The 22,016-nt window shown below is 50.8% G+C and overlaps 2 protein-coding genes across 2 annotated transcripts; both read right to left on the bottom strand.

The window, feature by feature from the left end:
• Positions 1 to 173: 173 nt before the first annotated feature.
• as3mt (arsenite methyltransferase) lies at positions 174 to 8,940 on the bottom strand. The gene is made up of 11 exons (XM_079730155.1): positions 8,761 to 8,940; positions 8,451 to 8,493; positions 8,143 to 8,270; positions 6,806 to 6,956; positions 4,925 to 5,061; positions 4,723 to 4,792; positions 4,448 to 4,529; positions 3,866 to 3,997; positions 3,633 to 3,772; positions 2,211 to 2,330; positions 174 to 585 (listed from the first exon to the last, which is right to left on the bottom strand). The coding sequence occupies exons 1-11, from the start codon at positions 8,775 to 8,777 to the stop codon at positions 478 to 480; spliced, it is 1,128 nt and encodes a 375-aa protein (XP_079586281.1). The 5' UTR covers positions 8,778 to 8,940; the 3' UTR covers positions 174 to 477.
• A 2,944-nt stretch (positions 8,941 to 11,884) lies between these two features.
• On the bottom strand, positions 11,885 to 21,810 carry wbp1lb (WW domain binding protein 1-like b; the record flags this gene model as incomplete). Its single annotated transcript, XM_079730417.1, has 5 exons — positions 21,498 to 21,810; positions 15,416 to 15,518; positions 13,116 to 13,277; positions 12,437 to 12,573; positions 11,885 to 12,340 (listed from the first exon to the last, which is right to left on the bottom strand). Exons 1-5 carry the CDS (start codon positions 21,606 to 21,608, stop codon positions 11,885 to 11,887), a joined length of 969 nt encoding a protein of 322 aa, XP_079586543.1. The 5' UTR covers positions 21,609 to 21,810.
• Positions 21,811 to 22,016: the final 206 nt, after the last annotated feature.

The following is a 22,016-nucleotide window of genomic DNA, read 5'->3' as shown; positions in this document are numbered from 1 at the left end:
ACTTCAGTCTATGTTGGGATCACACAGGTGGAGAGCAAACGACATATCAGCCGACCCCCAGAATTATTCAGTAGAATCCTGTTGGATCAGGTAAGTTCTGCATAGCGTGCATCCCGCCTCTTATCATCATATCCAACCAAATTAATGCAAGGCGTAAGCAGTCTTGATTTAAATCCTTTATTTAAAAAGCAGAAGTCCACCCATCAGGACAACATTGTAACATCGTGATGCCACGACTTTTCAGAGGTATAAAATACTACATATTTCATATAATACTTTATTATATCAAATCATTCTGAAAGTAGGATTATTCTCCTAGGCGAATTATGGGCAAATTACAGAAGCATTCCATTGACCTGCTCATTTGTTTTCTACCTTGAAAAAATAATTGGTCATTGAGAAAAGCTAAGACATGAATGATGTACGAAAGAATTCCATACTTGACAGTAGGTAATCAATCAACATCTCTCCTCTTATTTATTTGCAGCATGCGGTTGACTTTGCCCCACAGCACCCCCCTGTGGCAGGTCCGGGAACGGCATTCTCCTTCCGTTGGCTCAGCTCAAACGGATTCACAACGTCCGTCTGTAGAAACATTGTCCATAACATCAACCAACACCACTGACATTCAGACAATAACCTGTTCTGCTTTATTGATCAATTGAAACACCTTTGAAAGGGTACGACCTTTTCACATTGGGTTATATCATATCTATAAATGGGGGTCATGCATTGCATAATACACATGTGTCTAGGTTATATATTGACATATGATTTATGGCTCTTCAGATTTGTCCTTTTATCTTACTTCATTATATAAGCATGTCGAGGGGTCGCTCTTTGAACAGTCTGACCATTATCCCCAGTACATTGAGGGCGGTCTGATCCCTATCACCAGTACAATGAGCTGACTGAAGTCTGTCCCTAGCCTGGACAGGAGACCCCAGCCTCAGACACATTGAGGCTGGATCCACTCTGCCCACCACGGAGACATGAGCCCTGATCATACCCAGTACTGAACGCACTGGGATGCACAATGAAAAACATGTGTGTGTGTGTGTGTGTGTGTGTGTGTTTGCACACGTGTGTGTGGATTGGCCATGAAAGCAGATAAGCTGTCATCCCATTGGCCGGGAGAAGAACATTCCTTCCTGTCAAGGTTCCCCACCGTGGCCCCGGTCTCGTTATGACTCTGCCACAGCTGTCTGACCCTGAGTGTGGGGGTGTGTGAGTCCAACATGTGTGTGCGTACACATGTCTATCCTCTGTGTGTCTGCGTCTCTGCGTGTATGACCGGCTACACAGAACCCAGCAGGTCTCAGGGGCGGGGCCAGTGCCGGGTGACACTACAAACACACCGACCTCTAGTGCTGGAACTGGAGGAGGGCGACCGCGCTGTTCTGACCAGCGGCCGCTCAAAGCCCTGTACGATATCGACTCACATTCACCCATTCACACACCGACGGCGGAGTCAGCCACGCAGGGAGACAGCCAGCTGGTCAGCAGCAGTCAGGGGGGGGCGTCTCGCTCAGGGACACCTCGACACTCCGCTAGGAGGAGCCGGGGATCGAACCAGCAACCCTCCGGTTACCAGCCGACCCGCTCTCCCTCCTGGGCCACACGCCGCCCGTGCCTCTCTGTGTGTCCGACCGTGTGATCACAGGGAACACGGGGGGGGGCGGGGCCACCGCGGGGTCGATGCTACAGACACACCGACCTCTAGTGCTGAACCAGAGGAGGGGAGGACCGGCGTTCACACACCCCTCCTGGTCTGGGACCACTGGATTGTTTCGATACCAGCATCGGAAAGTCTCTGCGCCGATCCGATACGATCACATGACTAGCTCCTTCACGACACAGGCAGAGAACATCACAACACTACGGTGATATACTGCGTTTGGTCGGAGTCATCTCCAACCTAAAAACATGGATGCTCATACTTAACTAGAAGACTACAAATGTATAATTATAATTATAGATAATAGATTTAAATGATCTTGTTCTGAATAAAACTATTTTGACAGTAAGTGAAGCGACAGTACATCACCGTCATGGGGCGCTAACTACTGATAGCAAGTGCTTTCAGTTTTATAACGCCAGACGCCGCCGTATCGCTATGTTCTCGGTATCGGCCCATACTCAAGGTCAGGAAGCGGAATCAGGAAGGAGAAGATGGTACGGGAACTTCTCCTGAGACGTACAGTACTCACTTTGGGAACGGCAGCGCCGGGCGGGGCTGGAGCACCCGGCTGCACGGTGAACGCATCGGAGAACCGGGAGCGGCTCAGGATCTCTGCGACCTCACCGTCCACCGCCACCACCTCCTTCACCTGGACACAAACACACATTCAGCATCAATACCACCACCTCCTTCACCTGGACACAAACACACATTCAGCATCAATACCACCGCCTCCTTCACCTGGACACAAACACACATTCAGCATCAATATCACCGCCTCCTTAACCTGGACACAAACACACATTCAGCATCAATATCACCGCCTCCTTCACCTGGACACAAACACACATTCAGCATCAATATCACCGCCTCCTTAACCTGGACACAAACACACATTCAGCATCAATATCACCGCCTCCTTAACCTGGACACAAACACACATTCAGCATCAATACCACCACCTCCTTCACCTGGACACAAACACACATTCAGCATCAATACTACACATGTTCCTGGACCACTTTTTCCTTCCCGATTCCGATTTCTGAACTTGAGTATCGGCCGATAACAGGTATATACCGATACAGCGTCTAGCGTTGTTATGACTAACAGCACCTGTTCTTATTATAGCACTGGGTTCTCTTACGATGACCGCAATGTAAAGTCGGTTCACTTACTGTTGACTCTTCTTCTTTCAGAACTAGATCGTTTACGTTTATGATCGATAACAGAATGCTACGTTTATGATCGATAACAGAATGCTACGTTTATGATCGATAACAGAATGCTACGTTTATAATCGATAACAGAATGCTACGTTTATAATCGTTAACAGAATGCTACGTTTATAATCGATAACAGAATGCTACGTTTATAACCTATAACAGAATGCTACGTTTATAATCTATAACAGAATGCTACGTTTATAACCTATAACAGAATGCTACGTTTATAATCGTTAACAGAATGCTACGTTTATTATCAATAACAGAATGCTACGTTTATAATCTATAATAGAATGCTACGTTTATAATCGATAACAGAATGCTAAATTTATAACCTATAACAGAATGCTACGTTTATAATCTATAACAGAATGCTATGTTTATAATCTATAACAGAATGCTACGTTTATAATCGATAACAGAATGCTACGTTCATAATCTATAATAGAATGCTACGTTTGTATTCTTGTAGTTTATTGTGATCACCCGTGTCTTTACGGCTCGAACACACGTAGGTCAGAGATGAGTTCCGACTTTGCTCCTCCGCCCGTTAACGAGCGCAGCATGACGCCGTAGTGTTTTGATGTTCTAGGGATCTGCAGGCCGCATCGGAGGAATCTCCGATTCTGGTATCGGTATCGGAGCAGCTCTAATCAATACTTCAATGTGTATCCCCTGAAGCTTCTTGTGTCTCTGGTTTGTTGTAGATGTGTTTCAGGGCTGACCTTGAAGGTGTATTGCGTGTCCAGGGTGAAGCTCTGCTGCAGGCCGGTGACGTTGCCCTCGTACAGGACCAGGGCGGGCTTCCGGCCCCCGGCCGGGACCTTGAAGAGCCGGTACGTGGCCGAGACGAAGCGGAAGTCGCCTGCGGCGCAGGAGAGAGAGAGCGACGAGGTGTTCAGAGCGTGAACTGAACCCCGCAGTGACCTGACCATCCCCGAGGAGACAGAAGGGTTACCCAGAATGCTCTGCAGCTCGCTGTTGTCCACGGTGACGGGCGTGGCGGCCACCAGGCGCGGCGTGCTGAAGCCCACCTCCTCGGCCAGCTGGAGGAGGTCCTCCCACCACAGCGCCCCGCTGATGCACTCGCCTGGGGGGGGACAGGGGGGGGGACGGGGGGGGGACAGGGAGGGGGACAGTGGGGGTGGTATAGTAGTAGAGTAGTAGTAGTATATCAGTAGCAGTAGAAGTAGTAGTAGTAATAGTGGTAGTCGTGGCATTAGTGGTATAGTAGTAGTTGTAGTAGTAGAGTAGTAGTATAGTAGTAGTAGAAGTAGCAGGGGTAGTGGTAGTATAGTAGTATAGAAGTAATAGGGGTACAGTAGTAGTAGTAGAATAATAGTAGTGGTATTAGTTGTAGTGGTAGAAGAAGTAGTAGTAGTAGTATAGTAGTAATAGCAGTAATAGTATAGTAGTAGTAGTAATAGTAGTGTAGTGTAGTAGTATAGTAGTAGTAGTAATAGTAGTAGTAATGGTAGTGTAGTATATTGTAGTAGAAGTAGTCGTACAACATATTGAAATATATGAAATCTGAGAGTACCCCAGAGGACTCGGTGGCGTCTGAGGTCCTCCGTCAGCCGCCCGCTGCTGTAGACGTCGCTGAAGTAGAACTCCCCCCCATCCTGACAGCCAATGGGAACAAAACATTAAAAAACATTAATTACTTTTCAATGTTGTCTATGTCATACTACACAAGGTATTTCAAAAATAGGGATTCACATTTTATCGGGAGAATTTCACTTAATTATTTTAAGGTTGTCAAGGTCACAGGACGAGGTCAGAGGTCACATGTTGAGGGCAGTAACCACGCCTTACCTTCAGAACGCGGAACGCCTCCTCCAGAACCCGCTTCTTGTCTGGGGACAGATTCACCACGCAGTTGGAACTGGAACATCAAACAACCAAGCCTCCTTAGTAAAACGACTTCATGGGTGCAACTCATGAAAACACAAATGTTCCACAGAAGGAGAGGGAAATGAACGAGGAGAACGACCTCGCTGTGTGATGGCGGTCTTACATGATGATGTCGCAGGACTCGTCCTCGATGCCCGCCTCCTTCAGGGCCTCGATGTATCCCTGGACAAAACTGATGTTGGGCTTCTTGTAGCCAAACTGCTTCATGTGGTAGTCAACGTACGTCCTGGCCACCTCCAGCTAGAGCAACGAGACAGAACAACAGTCAGGGACCTATAGGCAGAAGAACAGTCAGAGAACAGTAAGAACTATAGACAGAAGAACAGTCAGGGACCTATAGACAGAAGAACAGTCAGAGAACAGTAAGAACTATAGACAGAGGAACAGTCATAGACATGCATCAGGAGATCCCAAAGCTTCTCTGGTTGAGCTGAAGAAGAAGGCCGATTTCTGACAAAATAATTGTCGACAGTAGGTGAACCAACGACCATCGCTGTCATCGTAAGAGAACCCTTCAATAAGAACAAGTGTCGCTAGTAGATACATGCTAGATGCTGTATAGATATTGTAGCGACCCAGCAGGACTATGGGGGGGATTGATGGGGAGTTTGTCGGGGGAAGGAGTTGCCCTAGTTCAGCCTGATTGGCCAGTTGGGATAGGGGGCGGGAACAGCTAGCCAGTGTTCGGGTTCGCCATGTTGTTTTGGGCACTCCTCCAACATTGTAGTTAGTTGTACAGAAAGGATAATAAAGCTTGGTTCTCCGGTTAAACGTCAGGCCCTCTGTGTCCTCATCATTGAGCTAGTTATGAACTCGGCTGATACTCAAGTTCAGGAATCGGAATCGGGAAAGAAAAATGTATCGGAACATCTCTAATCAAAACAGGGCAACAGAAAGGCGGTCCTGTCTCTAGTCTGTTGTGTAGTCTATGGTCTGCTGGTCCCTGGTCCTGTCTATGTGCTGGTTCCTGGTCCCTGGTCCTGTCTATTTGCTGGTCCCTGGTCTTGTCTATGTGCTGGTCCCTGGTCCTGTCTATGTGCTGGTCCCTGGTCCTGTCTATGTGCTGGTCCCTGCTCCTGTCAATGTGCTGGTTCCTGGTCCCTGGTCCTGTCTATGTGCTGGTTCCTGCTCGCTGGTCCTGTCTATGTGCTGGTTCCTGGTCCCTGGTCCTGTCTATGTGCTGGTTTCTGGTCCCTGGTCCTGTCTATGTGCTGCTCCCTGGTCCTGTCTATGTGCTGGTTCCTGGTCCCTGGTCCTGTCTATGTGCTGGTCCTGGTCCTGTCAATGTCCTGGTCCCTGGTCCTGTCTATGTGCTGGTCCTGGTCCTGTCAATGTGCTGGTCCCTGGTCCTGTCTATGTGCTGGTTCCTGGTCCCTGGTCCTGTCTATGTGCTGGTCCCTGGTCCTGTCTATGTGCTGGTCCTGGTCCTGTCTATGTGCTGGTCCCTGGTCCTGTCTATGTGCTGGTCCCTGGTCCTGTCTATGTGCTGGTACCTGGTCCTGTCTATGTGCTGGTCCCTGGTCCTGTCTATGTGCTTGTTCCTGGTCCCTGGTCCTGTCTATGTGCTGGTCCTGGTCCTGTCTATGTGCTGGTTCCTGGTCCCTGGTCCTGTCTATGTGCTGGTCCTGGTCCTGTCTATGTGCTGGTCCCTGGTCCTGTCTATGTGCTGGTACCTGGTCCCTGGTCCTGTCTATGTGCTGGTCCCTGCTCCTGTCTATGTGCTGGTCCTGGTCCTGTCTATGTGCTGGTCCCTGGTCCCTGGTCCTGTCTATGTGCTGGTCCCTGCTCCTGTCTATGTGCTGGTCCCTGGTCCTGTCTATGTGCTGGTTCCTGGTCCCTGGTCCTGTCTATGTGCTGGTCCTGGTCCTGTCTATGTGCTGGTCCTGGTCCTGTCTATGTGCTGGTCCTGGTCCTGTCTATGTGCTGGTCCTGGTCCTGTCTATGTGCTGGTACCTGGTCCCTGGTCCTGTCTATGTGCTGGTACCTGGTCCTCTGTCATGTCGATCCCGGTGACGTAGCCCTTCTCCCCGACCAGCTGGCTCAGCATGTAGCAGTCCCTCCCGCTGCCGCTGCCCAGGTCCAGCACGCGGCAGCCCTCCAGGCCCTCCGGGACCACCAGCCCACAGCCGTAGTACCTGAGGGGCCACACACCGGGAGGGGGGGCTCAGGGGGTCCCAGAACCACAGCGGGGGATCCGTTTGAAGGGGAAATGCACCGGAGATAATTCCTCTTCAATATCCTCATACCTTACTACCTGGGTAACATTTAGCAGCCTCTACAGCGGGCAGGTGGTGTAGCTCAGGAGGCAGAGCGGGTCGGCTGGTGACCAGAGGGTCGCTAGTCCGACCCCCGGCTCCTCCGAGGTGTCCCTGAGCGAGACGCCCCCCCCCTGACTGCTGCTGACCAGCTGGCTGTCGCCCTGCGGGGCTGACTCCGCCGTCGGTTAGCGTGTGTATGAACGCCGGCTGTAAGTGGCTTTGGGTAAAAGCGTCAGCTAAATGCCCTCAATGTAAATTTAATAAGAATAATGATAACATAATATCTGAAACCATGAAGGTGACATGTCATCAGATTCAAGAAGTAGGAGCTCCTACCCGACCCCAACAGGTTACCAAAACGTGGCCACCCTAAGGGGAGGTGAAACGACTTCACATCGCTGTAATGGTAGGAGAACCCTTCAATAAGAACCAGTGCTGGTAGTAGTATCAATGCTAGATGAGTATCGGTTTATACTCGGTATCAGCCCATACTTAACCGGGGGTACGGTTTGGGGTACGTTGTGGTACGGTTGGGGGTTAGGGGTACGTTGTGGTACGGTTGGGGGTTAGGGGTACTGTTGGGGGTACGGTTGGGGGTTAGGGGTACGTTGTGGTACGGTGGGGGGTTAGGGGTACGGTTGGGGGTACGGTTTGGGGTACGGTTTGGGGTACGGTTGGGGGTTAGGGGTACATTGTGGTACGGTTGGGGGTACGGTTGGGGGTACGGTTGGGGGTTAGGGGTACGTCGTGGTACGGTTGGGGGTTAGGGGTACTGTTGGGGGTACGGTTGGGGGTTAGGGGTACGTTGTGGTACGGTGGGGGGTTAGGGGTACGGTTGGGGGTACGGTTTGGGGTACGGTTGGGGGTTAGGGGTACGTTGTGGTACGGTTGGGGGTACGGTTGGGGGCCAGGGGTACGTTGTGGTACAGTTGGGGGTTAGGGGTACGGTTGGGGGTTAGGGGTACGTTGTGGTACAGTTGGGGGTTAGGGGTACAGTTGGGGGTACGGTTGGGGGTTAGGGGTACAGTTGGGGGTACGTTTGGGGTACGGCTGGAGGACTCACTTGTCACTGACTTCGGGGTGCACCATCTTCAGCGCCTGGCGGATGTGGAGAGGGACGGGCGTGGAGGGCGTCATGCAGGCATTGGTCTTCAGGTCCACCGTCTTCTTCAGAACCTTACCGTAGTACTCCTGGTGAATGGGCACAAAGTGGAGTTGAAATGAGCACAAACGTGGTAGTAGTAGTAATAGTAGTAGTAATAGTAGTAGTATAGTGATTTCCAATAACTGTATATAATAGCTATATAATAATAATATATAAATAACTATATAATAGAACATAAAATTAGACTTGAGGGAGCGAGCACATACTTTGACGTTCACATGAGTGGCGGTGTCCTCAAAGCCTTGGGTACTGGTAACAAAGAGTCATAATAATAAGGTTATGATCTGAAGACATCAATAGATTTGTAGACATAATATAATAATAATTGAATGACACATTATCGTAGTGAAAGTCTTCGAGAGAGAGAGAGAGAGAGAGAGAGAATGATGCATGACTGCACGTCGGCCGACTTCAGCCCGGGTTAGTTAACACACAGTAATAATAATCTGATATGAATACTAGGATCAATAATAATTGGCGACATCTGCGCTCATTGTGGGGACGCTTTACCCTTACCTCCTGGTGTCAGCCATCTTTACACTGGTCTGTGACGTGAGTCCTTATCATGGACGTATTAAAGTTGTCCGCGATGGGTGCAGCTTGGCTTTAGAGAACGGGGACGAACCGCTGGATCACTGGACCACTGGGCTCAGCCTGGTGTACTGCAGGTCCATGGGTGCACTTCGGACCGCTCAGTTCAACTCCCATGATGCCTTGCGTCCACAGACACGCCCCCTTTGCTCCTCCACTCCACAGACACGCCCCCTTTCGCCTCTCCGGTCTGTCTGCACACTGAGGGCGTGATTAGACTTCTATAAGGAACATAATGGTCCGGTCCTGTTACACTTTAGTGCCCCAGGAAACGGAAAAGCCTTTATTTTTATTAAGTCGATGGCTTAGTAGTATTAATGGTGTTACTAGTGGTAGAAGCAGTGGTAGTATAGTAGTAGTAGTGGTAGTAGTAGTAGTATAGTATTATATCGTAGTACTATAAAGTCTATGGTGTTTGCTCAAATATCACATTCCTTATCACTCACCTATGAACACTAATAATCTTATAACAGGGATCCTAGAAGAGACATTGTTTTATTCCCAGGTATGACAAGTGGTTAGTGGATAACGTTTAAAACATTTCAGATGATATATTGCTGTTAATGAGCATTATAAATGTGGCAGATGTGTGAATACTGGTCAAAAGGCAAACTATATTGGGTCGTATAGGCCTTTTCTTTCTTTGCCCTCATCAGACTATCCTTGTATTGGCGTTTGTAAATTGTATGTATTTAAGGGTGCATACTTTTCTTTATTATCAATGTTTAAGTCAGTGTACATATGTGTAAGTGATGTGATTATCTTTGATTGTTTGATGGAAATGTGTGATTTAGAAAACTTAATATCTTTTGGGCCTCTGTCCCTACCATCTCTAGAATTAGAGTTAGAAGAAATCCTTTGTTTGAAAATGTAACATTTTGAACAGATGTGCTGGAATCCAACAGCAACATCTGGTCGTTTGAAACAATATGTGTGCAGCCGCCACTGTAAAGGTAGATTTCAACCAGCACCTTAAAGGTGTTTATTTTTGTCAGTAACAACTCACAATCCTGCATGTTATGTTTTTTACATGCTTATGACCGATAATAAAACTAGTATTCGCTGTGTTCACAGTATTTAAAGAGATGTTTATTAGACATCCACTGTGGCGGTTTAATAATCGGGTTATGGACAACCCCACATTCAAAGCATGTGTGCACAAACCACTTCAGCTGGTGACACAACCACTAGTCTTTGGCCGAGGGTCAGAACCGTTCCTCCATTGACAAAAGCATCACTCGGGTATAATTCATACACTTACATTCAGGAGATTACAATGTGCTCCTAAACAACAATTGCAGATTACAATAAAATACAAATCTTTACATGTAATATAAACATCATGTATGTGCTGACTATACCGTGGAACCCATTGAGTTCCATAACATGTCCCAGAATATTATTACACACGAGTGGCATTGATTACGGGATTCTTTCGACGAGGGACTTAGCGAATATGAAAATAATCTATTTGTAGTACCACAATTTCAGGAGAAAATAATATATTTATTTATTTTCCACCCTTAAAAAGTTATATTGAAAAGCACTTCAGAATGTGTTTAGGCCATACTGTGTATTATTCAACAGCCACAACAAGTATTAAGTTGTACATTACATAGTATCCCATGTACTCTGTCATAAGGTGTAGATTTACATTTTCAAGTGACTGGCTTTAAATGTTTGATCAACAGAGAGATAGCTGTGCTTTGTAGACCAAAGCAACATATTAAAATAAGCATTTAAGTGTGTTATACAACATTATAAAATAACTCAATAGTATGTCAAAAAGAGCAGCTTCGATTACATCTAGAACTGCTACATTTAAGATAGATCATCTTTAAGCCATATGGGTTTTATTGATTACTAATTCTAAAAAGCTTTTCATTCATTATTCGCTTAAGTCTTAGGAAATACTCGAGGATCCGTCGACTGATTTAAGCCAGCGATGGTCTTTGACATTGTTCCTGTGACATTCATCATGGACAAATCAATTAACCCCCTATGCAAGCGTATTAAAGTAAGCTCGCATTTACTGCATATTCATATCAAAGACAATATGCCTTGCAAATTAAGACTCAAATCATAGCTTGGTAGAATAGCATATTTGACCGTTTGAAAATGTTAAGTCCTTTTTCAAAAACAAATACATGCTGTGTAAAAAAACAACAAAAACACAAAGAGAAGGTAACATGGGCTAATGCTAACTGGGTCTCCGTCAAACGGACCAGGGCTGGTTCATCGTCAGACCCCTGAACAGAGCACTCGGAAGACCAGCCCGCGCGGGGGTCCGCTACACTAGCAGACTGCATAAACACACACTGTGTGTTGATACACTGTGTGTTACACTTTGCACTTGTTGCACAATCTTCTGGCTCGGTGGTTTAACCGCATCTCACCTGGCCCCTCCCCCCTGCCCCGCCAGCCAGGAGGCGGGCTCAGTCGTCTCAGAGCGAATAGCGTGAGAGCGTGTGGGCGTGTCCTCATGCTGATGCCGAGGGAGGAGCTCCGTGGGGCCCAGGGTTATCGCCCCCTGCTGGCGGCTCCTGGGCACTGCACCCGACTAGAGCAGAACGGTTATGGCCACAGTGGAGCCCTTAGGGCCACAGTGGACCCCTTAGGGCCACAGTGGACCCCTTAAGGCCACAGTGGACCCCTTAAGGCCGCAGTGGACCCCTTAAGGCCGCAGTGGAGCCCTTAGGGCCACAGTGGAGCCCTTAGGGCCACAGTGGACCCCTAAAGGCCACAGTGGACCCCTTAGGGCCACAGTGGACCCCTTAAGGCCACAGTGGACCCCTTAAGGCCACAGTGGAGCCCTTAGGGCCACAGTGGATTCCTAAAGGGTTAAAGGGATCTCCGGATTAGTTCAGGTCCGCGGTGACCTCCGACGTACGTCCGGACTCCGGACCGATGGGCGTACGATCGAGACTCACGTCGACGAGGACAAAACAAAGAAACACACACACATGGCGATGGACCACTGGATCACTCCCCCCCCTCTGCCGTGTCTGCCGCTCTGTGGTGAGACGGTTCAGCCCCGCGGCCCCCAGCTCTAGGGCTGGGGGCCGCGGGGCTGCGCCTCCTGCCGGTGGGTGGAGGGCGATGGGTCCTCCTCCTCCTCCTCCTCCTCCTCCCTGAGGTTAGCTCGAGGGCCGCAGCTCTCGCAGAACTCTCCTCCTCCTCCGCCCTCCTCCTCCTCCTCCTCCTCGTCCTCAGTGCAGCCCAGCAGGCTCTCCAGCTCCTTCAGCTCCCTGCCCTCCCCCTCCTCCCCCGCCCATGGCCCCCTCCCCCCCCGGGCGCTGCACACACACACCTCAATCCCCGAGTCGCCCGTGAAGCGGCGGCGCCGGCCCGCCGCGGGGAGGGGGCGCTTCTCCACCGGCCCCCCCAGCTCCTTCCCGGAGTCGCCTGCGCCTCCTCGCTCCCCCTTCTCCTCCCCCGCCTCGCCCCCGTCCGCCCGTGTGATGGCCCCCGGGAGGCGCGCTGCGCGGGGAGACTTGTCGTCCGCCTTGGGGAGGAACCCGCCCCCCCCGCCCGGCCCCTCCTCCTCCAGGCCGGGGCCGGGCGGGGGGCCGTCTGGGGCCGGGGCCCCTGGGGGCGGGGCCTCCTGCGGCTCCCCCCCCAGGGGCCCCGGGGCCAGCGAGGAGGAGACGGTGTGTAAGGCGCTGTAGGGGGGCGGGGGGGTCAGGGGCCGGTTCACCACCTCCTCGTAGTCGGGCAGGAGGGAGTTAGGGAGGAACCCTGGAGGAGAGAGGGGAGAAGGACAGGGTGAGTGGGGAGAGGCCCCTTCAGGCTGGGGAGGCTCCTGGGGCCCAGGGGTCCCTGAGAGCCCCACCCTGACCGCCCCTGACCAGCTGGCTGTCCACCCCGCCGTCGCACTGCCAACGGGTCTTACTGCCGTGGAAGGAGGTGTAGTAGTGGGGTAATGAGGAGGTGTGGTTGTGGGGTACAGAGGAGGTGTGGTTGTGGGGTACAGAGGAGGTGTGGTTGTGGGTACAGAGGAGGTGTGGTTGTGGGGTACAGAGGAGGTGTGGTTGTGGGGTACAGAGGAGGTGTGGTTGTGGGGTACAGAGGCGGTGTAGTTGTGGGGTACAGAGGAGGTGTGGTTGTGGGTACAGAGGCGGTGTAGTTGTGGGGTACAGAGGCGGTGTAGTTGTGGGGTACAGAGGAGGTGTGGTTGTGGGTACAGAGGCGGTGTGGTTGTGGGTACAGAGGCGGTGTGGTTGTGGGGTACAGAGGCGGTGTGGTTGTGGGTACAGAGGCGCTGTAGTTGTGGGTCTTACTGAAGTAGAAGGGCAGAGCGCTGTAGTTGTGGGCCTCTCGGTAGGCGATAAGGTTGATCTCATGCTGGCGCTGCTGCTGCTGCAGCCGGTGTTTGGTGCGGCGGTGATGGCAGACACAGCAGCAGCTGAGGATGAAGATGATGGCCCACACCAGCCAGAACCCTGGAGAGCAGAGAGGAGGAGGCTCGAACACACTCCATGGACTGACTCTTAAGTCACTACAAATGGTAAACAGATTGCATTTGGACCTCGCTTTTCTAACCAGGGGCCGCTCAGAGCGCTTTGCAACACTGCCTCACATTCACCCATTCATCACACATTCACCCACCGACGGCGGAATCAGCCCCCCAGGGCGACAGCCAGCTGGTCAGGAGCAGTCAGGGGGGGGCGACTCGCTCAGGGACACCTCCACACTCAGCTGGTCACCAGAAGGTTGCTGGTTCGATCCCCGGCTCCTAGGAGGAGCCGGGGATCGAACCAGCAACCTTCTGGTGACCAGCTGACCCGCTCTGCCTCCTGAGCCTCACGCCGCCCCTACTCAACGTGTTTGATACGAAGGGGCATTAAGGGGTTCAGCCTTTCCTTGGGATATTGGGGTATGAACCCGGTGTCCTCTGTCTGTCTCCTGCACTATTAACAACGTAGTCTCATAACTCTTGTTAAATGCCAGGCTTGTAGACCGTGGACTCAAACTCTTGCAAACAACGTTTAAATACAACTGTCAAGATATTATGGACAGCTATGATAAGTAATTGATAAGCGACACTTATTAAGCATTGTTTGGTCGTAAAAAAAAAGTTGTTCATTAATTTCAATAGGTGCGTGTTTGACCTCAGGTATCAGATTGGAAGCACTCGTTATGGTCGCTGTACAAGTAGGACAACAAAGAGGGAGGTTTGTAGGCGGGCCAGGGCAGCATGAGGGGGGGGCATACACTGAAGGGCACCGAGGGCGGTGAACACAAACACGTGGGGGCGGGACTAAGCTCATCTGACTTTGAACCTTAAGGCCCTGACACACACACCAGATCAGCGGCCGTCGGACGGTCCGGTGAGCTCGGTGGCCTGAGTCTGTTCGCAAATTGCTTTTTAAACTAAAGTTTGGACTAAAGTTTGGAAAGCAATTTGCAGAAGATCAACAACAAGAACAAGAACAACAAGTCTTTGCCATCTAAATGCTAAATCTGTTGTGTATTCTAAATCAATTATATTTCAGAACAACTGTCCTAACAACTGCAATAAGGAACGGTTTACAGAAATGAGTTCCATCAAGGAACCTCTCTCCTCCAGAAACCCGCTACGGACCGCAGCGGTGGACAAGTCCCCGTGTTCTTCATTTCTCCAAACGCATCGCAAACACAAAAACAAGGAAAAATCCAGAGAATGTCAATTCAAGGACTCGGGCGGGGGGGGGACGACTGCCTCTTGACGAGATAAAATGTAAACATGTGATCTGTTGGGAGAGTGCTGAACAGCCTCCACCCCCACCAGAGCCTTCTCTGAACCCCAGGCAGGCCGCAGTGAGGACCGGCTTCAAGGGGAGGCTGATGCTGGAGGCTGAGGGCTGACAGACCAACTGACCTGGACTGGCAGGAGAACCACAACTCTGTCACTCTAAAAGGTTCCCTCTTAACAAGAGCCAGAGGAGCGCATTATTAAAGAGCAGCTGGCACGGGGACCGTGTGTTGACAGTCAACACGGCTCTCAACAGATCCCCTCATACAGCACCGACCTGGGCACCCAGCCCTTCTGCTGAACACACGCAGGCCTGGTCCAACTCAAGAGGGAGACACGTCTACGATTAGCCGGCGCTTTTATCCAAAGCGACTTACAATAAGTACATTAGCCGGGAGAAAGAGACACAACAATATACCTCTGTGGAACCAAGCACTAATAATCACTAGGCTAACCCATTCCCCGTGTACAGCAGAGATAGCTAGGATAAGATGCTCCACAATAACCCACAGGGCAGAGGACTGAGAAACACAAAGCAGGCTAAAGGTTGATGATATAACGACCCAGCCTTCGGACCCTCAGCGCTACGGACATCTGGGGGGATCTGGGCGGCAGTTGCTCAGGAGGTAGAGCGGGTCGGCTGGTAACTGGAAGTTACCAGCTCCTCCTAGCGGAGTGTGGAGGTGTCCCTGAGCGAGACGCCCCCCCCTGACTGCTCCTGACCGGCCGGCTGTCGCCCTGCAAGGCTGACTCCGCCGTCGGGGGGGGGAATGTCTGCATTAACCGTTGTAAGTCTAAATGTAACATCTGGTCTGTTGAGACAGGAGGAGGAGGAGGAGGACTTACACCAGAGCTCGTAGTAGTGGCTGCAGCACGTGTCCTCTGCACAGCAGTGTCCCGCCGTACACACGTAGCTCTGGTTGTTGAGCCCCTCGCACTGCAGGACGCTCTGAGGAGAGAACACACCACACCAGCCGTTACCAAACGGTGAAGAGACCGCACCAGCCGTTACCAAACGGTGAAACACCACACCAGCCGTTACCAAACGGTGAACCGACACAGCACTTTTCTAACCAGCGGCCACTCAAAGTGCTTTACCACACCGCCTCACATTCACCCATTCATAAACACGCTAACACACCGACGGCGGAGTCATCCCCGCAGGGCGACAGCCAGCTGGTCAGCAGCAGTTGGGGGGGCGTCTCGCTCAGGGACACCTCGACACTCCAACCCGCTCTGCCTCCTGAGCCAGACGCCGCCCAGACCCAGACCCCCCGCCTCTCTGCACCCAGATGCAGCAGATTACAAAGGACGTGTACATTATACTTTTTAGCGGCAGGAAAAATGTTCAACTACTAATGTTGTTATTAAATGTACATGGTAGAGGGGGGGGGGGGGGGGGGGGGGGGTCCATGACATTACAAAGGAGAACGTAAGTGTAATGAAAACAGACATCTATGAAAGCATTCAGCTTTCAGACCGGGGCCCCTGCTATACGTGATTCAGTGATATATCCCAGTCTGGGGCCAGTCTGGGGCCAGTCTGGGGCCAGGGGCCAGTCTGGGGCCAGGGGCCAGTCTGGGGCCAGTCTGGGACCAGTCTGGGGCCGGTCTGGGGCCAGGGGCCAGTCTGGGGCCAGTCTGGGGCCAGTCTGTCAGTCTGGGGCCAGTCTGGGGCCAGTCTGGGGCCAGGGGCCAGTCTGGGGCCAGGGGCCAGTCTGGGGCCAGTCTGGGACCAGTCTGGGGCCGGTCTGGGGCCAGGGGCCAGTCTGGGGCCAGTCTGGGGCCAGTCTGTCAGTCTGGGGCCAGTCTGGGGCCAGTCTGGGGCCAGTCTGGGACCAGTCTGGGACCAGTCTGGGGCCGGTCTGGGGCCAGGGGCCAGTCTGGGGCCAGTCTGGGGCCAGTCTGTCAGTCTGGGGCCAGTCTGGGGCCAGTCTGGGGCCAGTCTGGGGCCAGTCTGGGGCCAGGGGACAGTCTGTCAGTCTGGGGCCAGTCTGGGGCCAGTCTGGGGCCAGTCTGGGTGATATATCAGCGCTCTTCCTCGTGCAATACCAGAAACGTTAGACTGGCGCAAAATATAGATTTTTTATTTTATTTATTTTTAGTCTTTATCCCTAAAGAGTTAGAGAGGAAATAGCGCCCAAAATATCAATATTATCATTAATAAATCAAGGTGATTTCAAAAGATACATAAATAAAAAAGGTCAAATATTTACAGGGTAAGGATGAGATCCCTTACTCTGGGTTTCGGTTGAAGAAGAACAGCCTTAATGTGACTGAAACAGAGGAATGGTCTCTGGGTTTAACAGGAGCAGGATCCATATGAATGCTGTATGGACGACCATCAGAGCAGACATTGTACATGGTTCTCACAAACGTCTCACGTATAAAACAGAAACGTTGGTGATTATACGAACACAACAATAGTACGAAAAGATTACAGTCGTCCCAAATCGACGAAAACAGAACAAAAAGTCACCTCACCCTTTCTCCAGCAAGCCGACCGAAAAAACTGATAAATTCGGTATTTAGAAGTAGCATTAATAAATGCAATCAAAGCAAATAATTCAGTATTTGAATTATATTAATTACCATAGCCAGTAGGAGGTTGTGTGCCATGGCTGTGGGGTCCTTAGGTCTGGAACGCCGACCTCAAGGGAGCGAACAGAGGGACAGAGGGCTCCTCGTCCTCTTCACCACCTTCTCACACTCTGCCCTCCCCTTCGAGATCTGCCCTCCGTCTCTCCCCCACTTGAGATCTGCCCTCACCTCTTGTTTTTTGTCTCTGTCCCTCACCCCTCCTCTCTATAGCCCTCTCCTCTCCCCTCCCCTCTCTATAGCCCTCTCCTCTCTCTAAAGCCCTATCCTCTCCTCTCCCCTCTCTATAGCCCTTTCCTCTCTAAAGCCCTATCCTGTCCCCTCTCTATAGCCCTCTCCTCTCCCCTCCCCTCCCCTCTCTATAGCCCTCTCCTCTCCTCTCCCCTCTCTATAGCCCTCCCCTCTCCTCTCCTCTCTTTATAGCCCTCTCCTCTCCCCTCTCTATAGCCCTCCCCTCTCCTCTTCTCTCCCTTCTCTATAGCCCTCTCCTCTCCTCTCCTCTCCCCTCTCTATAGCCCTCTCCTCTCCTCTCCCTATAGCCCTCCCCTCTCCTCTCTTCTCCCCTCCCCTCTCTATAGCCCTCTCCTCTCCTCTCCCCTCTCTATAGCCCTCCCCTCTCCTCTCCTCTCTTTATAGCCCTCTCCTCTCCCCTCTCTATAGCCCTCCCCTCTCCTCTTCTCTCCCTTCTCTATAGCCCTCTCCTCTCCTCTCCTCTCCCCTCTCTATAGCCCTCTCCTCTCCCCTCTCTATAGCCCTCTCCTCTCCTCTCCCCTCTCTATAGCCCTCCCCTCTCCTCTCCTCTCCCCTCTCTATAGCCCTCCCCTCTCCTCTCCTCTCCCCTCTCTATAGCCCTCTCCTCTCCTCTCTTCTCTTCTCCTCTCCCCTCTCTATAGCCCTCTCCTCTCCCCTCTCTATAGCCCTCTCCTCTCCTCTCCCTATAGCCCTCCCCTCTCCTCTCTTCTCCCCTCTCTATAGCCCTCTCCTCTCCTCTCCCTATAGCCCTCCCCTCCCCTCTCCTCTCCTCTCCCCTCTCTATAGCCCTCTCCTCTCCTCTCCCTATAGCCCTCCCCTCCCCTCTCCTCTCCTCTCCCCTCTCTATAGCCCTCTCCTCTCCTCTCCTTATAGCCCTCCCCTCCCCTCTCCTCTCCTCTCCCCTCTCTATAGCCCTCCCCTCTCCTCTCCTCTCCCCTCTCTATAGCCCTCTCCTCTCCTCTCCCTATAGCCCTCCCCTCTCCTCTCTTCTCTTCTCCTCTCCCCTCTCTATAGCCCTCTCCTCTCCCCTCTCTATAGCCCTCCCCTCTCCTCTCTCTATAGCCCTCCCCTCCCCTCTCCTCTCCTCTCCCTTCTCTATAGCCCTCTCCTCTCCCCTCTCTATAGCCCTCTCCTCTCCTCTCCCTATAGCCCTCCCCTCTCCTCTCTTCTCCTCTCCCTTCTCTATAGCCCTCTCCTCTCCCCTCCCTATAGCCCTCCCCTCTCCTCTCCTCTCCCTATAGCCCTCCCCTCTCCTCTCTTCTCCTCTCCCCTCTCTATAGCCCTCTCCTCACCCCTCCTCTCCGCTCGACACTGCAGGGACAGACAGAAGACTCTGTTGCACCACCTCTTGAAACATTTTAAGACTATGAGAAGTTATTCTGATGATCGACTCCTAAATGGTGTCCTCTCCAGCCATGGTGCATATGAGGGAGCATCCAGACCTTCTCCATGACCTATGGATGGCCTTCACAGCTGGGTGTCACAAAGAGGATTTCTAATTTGTTCAACTACGATGGACTTTGTGAGGCTCGCAGGAACAACAGACTCTGGTTCTCTAGGTAATCTGACCAGGCAGAGTAAATTGCCTTTTTCTGTATTATATATCAAGTGTCCAGCAGACAGTGACGGTGCATAGACTACATTCCTCCGTCTCCCACCCCGAAGGGCGACAGGAAAACGATCCTTCTTTCCTGCACCACAGGGCAGCTCATCAGGAATCAGGCCAAGAAGAGACTGGCATATTAAAATGATAATCATCTCCAATAATGAAGCACTGCTGAAATAAACAGACATGGAGAAGAGTGGTTCATAACCATATGACGCTCGGGTTATGAACACCATTACCTTTGTGTCTTGGTCAAAGATATTAACTTTCATGCTTATGTACATGCCTCTTTCTTTCTTTTTAAACTCAAACAAATGCAACCTTTTTTATTTTCATGCAACAATATGAATAACAATCTTATAGAAAAAGAAGAATAAAGAAAGAATGGATGTTTCAGAGGAAAATGAAAAGGCCTCTTATGACTTCCATCATTGAATACCACATAGATCATTTCACTACAGTTAAAAACCTAAAGCGATCACAGGTGCCACTATACAATACTAGGATTGTGCTTGAAGGTCAGGGTGCCTTCCAGCCCGCCTGGTGGATAAAGCATCTGCTGAAGGAGATGGGAACCTTGAGGACCGTCAGGTAGAAGTCTGCTGGAAACACCATTATCCACACATTCTCAACCATGACTGTGCTTTTGCTGCATGATCAGCGTTGTTTTATCCTCAAGTCACAGATTGTTTTGTAGATATTAATCACAGCCACAGGACAGGACATCCCTGGCTGCCCAGGGTGACGAATCAAAACACATTCCATACCGCAATCTACGCCTTCAACCACTGAGAAACACATCGAGATCCCTGAGCTGTACTAGCAACACTCTAGTTCCCCTTTATCGTAGTTATACTAGCTAAATAAAGATAGAACGAAGTTTTACCAAGCAAAGTATATTAGACAGATTTCAACGGTGTTAAGTTTTTTCTTTGCATTTTAGCTATGCTCTTTGAATCATTTCTTTAAAGATTACAGTGTTTTGGTCACCGTCATGATTTTTTTCTAAAAACATGATCTTAAGTATATGACAATATGAAAATCATTTGAACATAACACCATGTGGTGCAGCATTTCGCGTTTGCTCATTCGCGTAATCGAGCAATCGCACACTAAAAAAATGTCAAAGTGGACCGGCCCACACCCCGATCTCCAGTCCCTGCTGCACAGCGAATTCAAATCGCCGGCGGAACGGACTGGGGGTCTAACAACGTAATATATATCAACTATAACCGCATTTCACATTAATTTGCAAATATCCCGCTGCTTCGGGTTTTCCTTTGTAGGCGCGTTGAAAGGAGGAGCGGGCGAATCCGCTGTCGGTGCGTGTGCATGTATCAGTGATACGCGGGTTTATCCAGTAAGTGGTAGTGTACCCGCGCACCATTGGCATGTATGCGCGCTTGTCTCTGTGTGCGTGTGCGAACGAGAACGACAGGGAGAAAGAGTGCTATGCGGAGATGAATGAACGGAAGATATTTATATTTCAAAATCGCGTAAAAAATAAATAAATAAAAGCAAAATCAATTTGTGGCGCTCGGAGTTCATTCTGTGGCGCTGCACCACACATTGGTCTATGAATGGGAAACACTGATCTAATGGATTTATTTGCCTCGGGCCACAGAGTTGATGCCAAGTTCAAAAAGTTTGGAGACAGAAAAAGATTACAGCACTGAAACACTTAACAGCTGTTAAGTGTTCACAGCCTTTAATTAATAATCACACTAAAGAGAGACAGTGTGACCAAAAGCAAAGCCCTCACATAGAAACATGTACTACAATGCTGCCTAGGTTGTTACTACAGTATTACTGCAATACAGACTTCCTCACTGTAGTAGGCTACTAAATACTACCGAACAGGCCATCTGTCTGCTTTAGTGCGTTTTCAAACCCAGGTTTCTGAAATCAGCTCAGAAAGAGAACACTTCTTACAGCGGGGGGGGGGGGGGGGGGGGGGGGGGGGGTCATGATCGGATCCACAAGTCAGCTGCACAACTTTCAACGTGCCTTCAGAGACTTCAACATCAAGAGCATCGTTCTAACTTGTTTACTTAAAAAAACAATTTAAAACAATCTCAGGTCAATTAAATGAAACGACAGCATATAGTCCGCATATAGTCCGGTTACGGCCCGCATATATTCCAGTTATACTCCACATATAGTCCAGTTATAGCCTGAATATAGACCGCATCTCGATCTTACCCCAGGCCGGGGCTGACGAGGTCCGGACGTAAACAACTGTTTTACATTGAGGCTACGAACTTAGCTTCCCTCTGGCTATAAAACAGAATACATAATCATTATATATTATAAAGTTCCCAAGTTCAACATATGTATTAAAACACTTGACGACCCGGCTCTCAGACGAGAACGTTAACGTAGAGCGCGTTGTCTTAGTTAAGTTAGAACTCTGCTACCAACATTAGCTCCTGCGTTAGCAGCGGTCCGGTCCCGGGCGGTCCTGCCGTCTTACCCGGTCCGGGGAGATCTTCGTGGGGCTGACGCAGCCCACCGCGGCGTTCAGCACAAGCGTCATCTCCGCCGCCGACAGAACACCCCTCATTCCCCCGGGTCGGAGCTTCATGCGGAGACCCCTCGGTCCGGAAGCTAGAGCCGGGATGGTGCTCCTCTGCCCAGCTGTCTTCTTTCTCCGAAGGCCCCGATTACGCACCGCCTGTTATTTCTAATCGGGCATCTCAGGGTAACACAACATCGAAGCAACTGGTGTCTCTTCGCCCGCTGCCGGGTAGCCACTGGCTGGTCCAGCTGTTACACAGACTGCTCCCTTCAGCGTTGCCAGATTTAGCCGGATTTACTGCCCAATCTGGCAACGCACTGCAGCCGGGAAACGGGCCCAATCTGGCAACATTGGGGGCAAGCTCTACTTGTGGCGTGTTCCTCAATCCTCGGACGCCAGACTTCCGAGTCGAAAGACGAAGATCTCCCAGCTTTCTTGCGGCATTTCTCGGAGGCACGCCCCCTTTTTGTCTTA

The sequence above is a fragment of the Pollachius pollachius genome (genome assembly GCF_949987615.1).
Source record: "Pollachius pollachius genome assembly, chromosome: 2".
NCBI classification, from domain to species: Eukaryota; Metazoa; Chordata; class Actinopteri; order Gadiformes; family Gadidae; genus Pollachius; species Pollachius pollachius.
Note: the sequence above shows the minus strand (reverse complement) of the source record. Positions and strands in the feature narration are given on the sequence as shown.